The following is a 2,969-nucleotide window of genomic DNA, read 5'->3' as shown; positions in this document are numbered from 1 at the left end:
ATACCCTGACAGCCTTCGCCTCCAACCCAGAGTTTGCCACTGTTCCTGCCCAGATCAGCCCGGAGGTGGGATGCCAAAGGGGCGGGGAAGATGTGGCCTGACTGTGACAGGGGCTGCTGTAGGGTGGGGAGAAGTGTGCCTCTGCCTGAGCTTGGGATGGAGTCCAGTGCAGGGCTGGTGCCTTGCAGGGGTGTGATGGGGAGGTAGCAGCAAGCCTTGTGCTTCAAAGGTCTGGTGAGGGACCCAGGAGGGGGAGTACGTTCCCTTGCACGGTCCCTTGCCTCACCAGCCCACCACCTCCCTATGCAGGGGCGCAGAGCCATGGAGCCTATCGTCTCTTCAGCCAAGACTATGCTGGAGAGCTCTGCTGGCCTCATCCAGACTGCCCGCTCTCTGGCTGTCAACCCCAAGGACCCACCACAGTGGTCTGTGTTGGCTGGCCACTCTCGCACCGTCTCGGATTCCATCAAGAAGCTGATCACCAACATGAGGTAAGGCGAGTCCCGCCAGCTTGGCCATGACCCTGTTCCTGCTGGCAGGTACCCCTGCTCTGAGCAAGCATCCCTGGGGATGCTTTGTCTCATCATCTCCTTAGTGTCTCCCAACGTGGGGGATGCAAGGGATGGAACAGGAGATACCATCCCTCTTCTCCTGTGTGGGAGCTGCCTCTCCATCTATGGCATGGGTTGGTGGGAATGTGTGCTGGTGTGCCTGGTCTCTCTGATGCTGGGCTGCCCCAAAGCCTGGAAGAGGGGTCCTACTCCCCAACCGAGTCTGGCGGGTGAAGGGGGGCTGTGGCACCTGCCAGCCCTGAGCTGATCCATCTGTCACACAGGGACAAAGCTCCAGGACAGCGGGAGTGTGACGAGGCCATTGAGGTCCTGAATAGATGCATGCGGGAGGTGGACCAGGCCTCCCTCGCTGCCATCAGCCAGCAGCTGGCTCCCCGAGAAGATATCTCCCAGGAGGTGAGCGGGGAATCACTGCTGCAAACTTAACGGGGATGGGCGTCCTTTCCTTCCATCAGGCTCCCAGCAGCATGCAGTGACCCCAGCCTTGCTGCAGCCTCCCATGACACCTTGTCTTTGCAACAGGCTTTGCACAACCAGATGATCACAGCTGTCCAGGAGATCAGCAACCTCATCGAGCCTGTGGCCAGTGCAGCGCGGGCTGAGGCCTCACAGCTTGGGCACAAGGTAATACAGGGATGGGGAAGTGCTGGTGAGGTGCTCTGTGCACGTGAAGTAGCTCATGGTGGGAGGAGAGGCAGGGCTGGAAGCTGCTGGTGCTGATGCTGCTCTTCCCTAGGTGTCCCAGATGGCTCAGTACTTTGAGCCACTCATCATGGCAGCTATTGGCGCTGCCTCCAAAACACCCAACCACCAGCAGCAGATGAACCTCCTGGACCAGACCAAAACATTGGCCGAGTCTGCCTTGCAGATGCTGTATACGGCCAAGGAGGCTGGTGGGAACCCCAAGGTGAGCAGGAGGAGCGCATGTTGGTGATGTGCTCCCCTTCTTGTGAGGGTGCCATGTGGTGCACACAGGTAAGTGTGCAGCGTCTCTGTTGGGAGGGGAACCTCTGCCCATCTCCCTTCACTCTGGCTTGTCCTTGCAGCAAGCTGCCCACACCCAGGAGGCTCTGGAGGAGGCCGTGCAGATGATGAAGGAAGCAGTGGAGGATCTCACCACCACCTTGAATGAAGCAGCCAGTGCTGCAGGTGTTGTGGGGGGCATGGTGGACTCCATCACCCAGGCCATCAACCAGGTGAGCGGACTGTGGAGTGGACCTGGTCAGAGATAAAGGGGAGAACTCCCCCACCCCCTTGAATGAAGCAGCCAGTGCTGCAGGTGTTGTGGGGGGCATGGTGGACTCCATCACCCAGGCCATCAACCAGGTGAGCGGACTGTGGAGTGGACCTGGTCAGAGATAAAGATGGGGGAAGAGGTCCTACAAGGACCCTACAAGCTCTTTTGTTTGAAGCTAGAGCCAGAGTTTTCTGATTGTCTCTTGCAGCTGGACGAGGGTCCAATGGGTGAGCCAGAGGGGACATTTGTGGACTACCAGACCACAATGGTGAAGACAGCCAAGGCCATCGCAGTGACTGTGCAGGAGATGGTGGGTGCAAGCAAACCTGTCACTGCAGAAAGCATTGCCTGCCACCCAGGCAGGGCAACCGCCCTCCTCGCCGGCCCAATCCAGTGCAGGGCCCCTCTGACCCCTGCTCTTCTTCTATTGGCAGGTAACCAAATCCACCACCAACCCAGATGAGCTGGGCATACTGGCCAACCAGCTCACCAACGACTACGGGCAGCTGGCACAAGAGGCCAAGCCAGCTGCTCTCACCGCCGAGAATGAGGAGGTGCGCGCATGGGGTGCAGTGCTTGGGTGTGCTGTGGGGCAGGACAGGGTCTGCCGGCGTGTGAGAGCAGAGATGGGGGGCACTCGAACCTCCCACCAGAGCTGGGGCAAGCAGCATTCACGCCTTCCTTGCAACACGGTGTGGACACACGGAGCAAAGCCGTGTTTCCTTTTCCCCTGCTCCTGAGTGAGAGGATTGGGAGGGAGGAGCGGGGTGGGGGTGGCTGCTGTTTCCTAGCAGGTATCACGCTCCCACATCAAGCGCCGGGTGCAGGAGTTGGGTCACGGCTGTGCCGCACTGGTTACCAAGGCTGGAGCCCTGCAGTGCAGCCCCAGCGATGCCTACACCAAGAAGGAGCTGATAGAGAGTGCACGCAAGGTTTCTGAGAAGGTGAGTGGCCCCGAGAGAGGGACAGTGGCATGGGAAGGATGGTGGGTTGAGCCCTGTATCCTTGGAGCCACCATACTAGATTTTTCTGCTGCTGTGATAAATAAGTGTGATGTCCAGGTGTGGCATCCTGATCTGCTGATGATGGCCGACCAGGGGAGACTGGTCTACACACTGGTGGCAGCCCAGGGATCTCCAAATCAGCTCTTGGTGGTGGGC

The 2,969-nt window shown here is 59.2% G+C and overlaps 1 protein-coding gene across 1 annotated transcript in view; it reads left to right on the top strand.

Moving 5' to 3' along the window:
* Positions 1-2,969, top strand: part of TLN1 (talin 1) — a gene marked incomplete at its 3' end in the record, with an annotated part of 29,105 nt that overhangs the window by 17,388 nt on the left and 8,748 nt on the right. The window contains 8 exon segments of the mRNA XM_010134021.1: positions 310-491; positions 836-968; positions 1,095-1,196; positions 1,309-1,479; positions 1,619-1,768; positions 2,018-2,119; positions 2,244-2,363; positions 2,604-2,753. Coding sequence (XP_010132323.1) covers positions 310-491; positions 836-968; positions 1,095-1,196; positions 1,309-1,479; positions 1,619-1,768; positions 2,018-2,119; positions 2,244-2,363; positions 2,604-2,753 — 1,110 coding nt within the window.

This window comes from Buceros rhinoceros, unplaced genomic scaffold (genome assembly GCF_000710305.1).
Source record: "Buceros rhinoceros silvestris isolate BGI_N320 unplaced genomic scaffold, ASM71030v1 scaffold3804, whole genome shotgun sequence".
Lineage (NCBI taxonomy): Eukaryota > Metazoa > Chordata > Aves > Bucerotiformes > Bucerotidae > Buceros > Buceros rhinoceros.
Note: the sequence above shows the minus strand (reverse complement) of the source record. Positions and strands in the feature narration are given on the sequence as shown.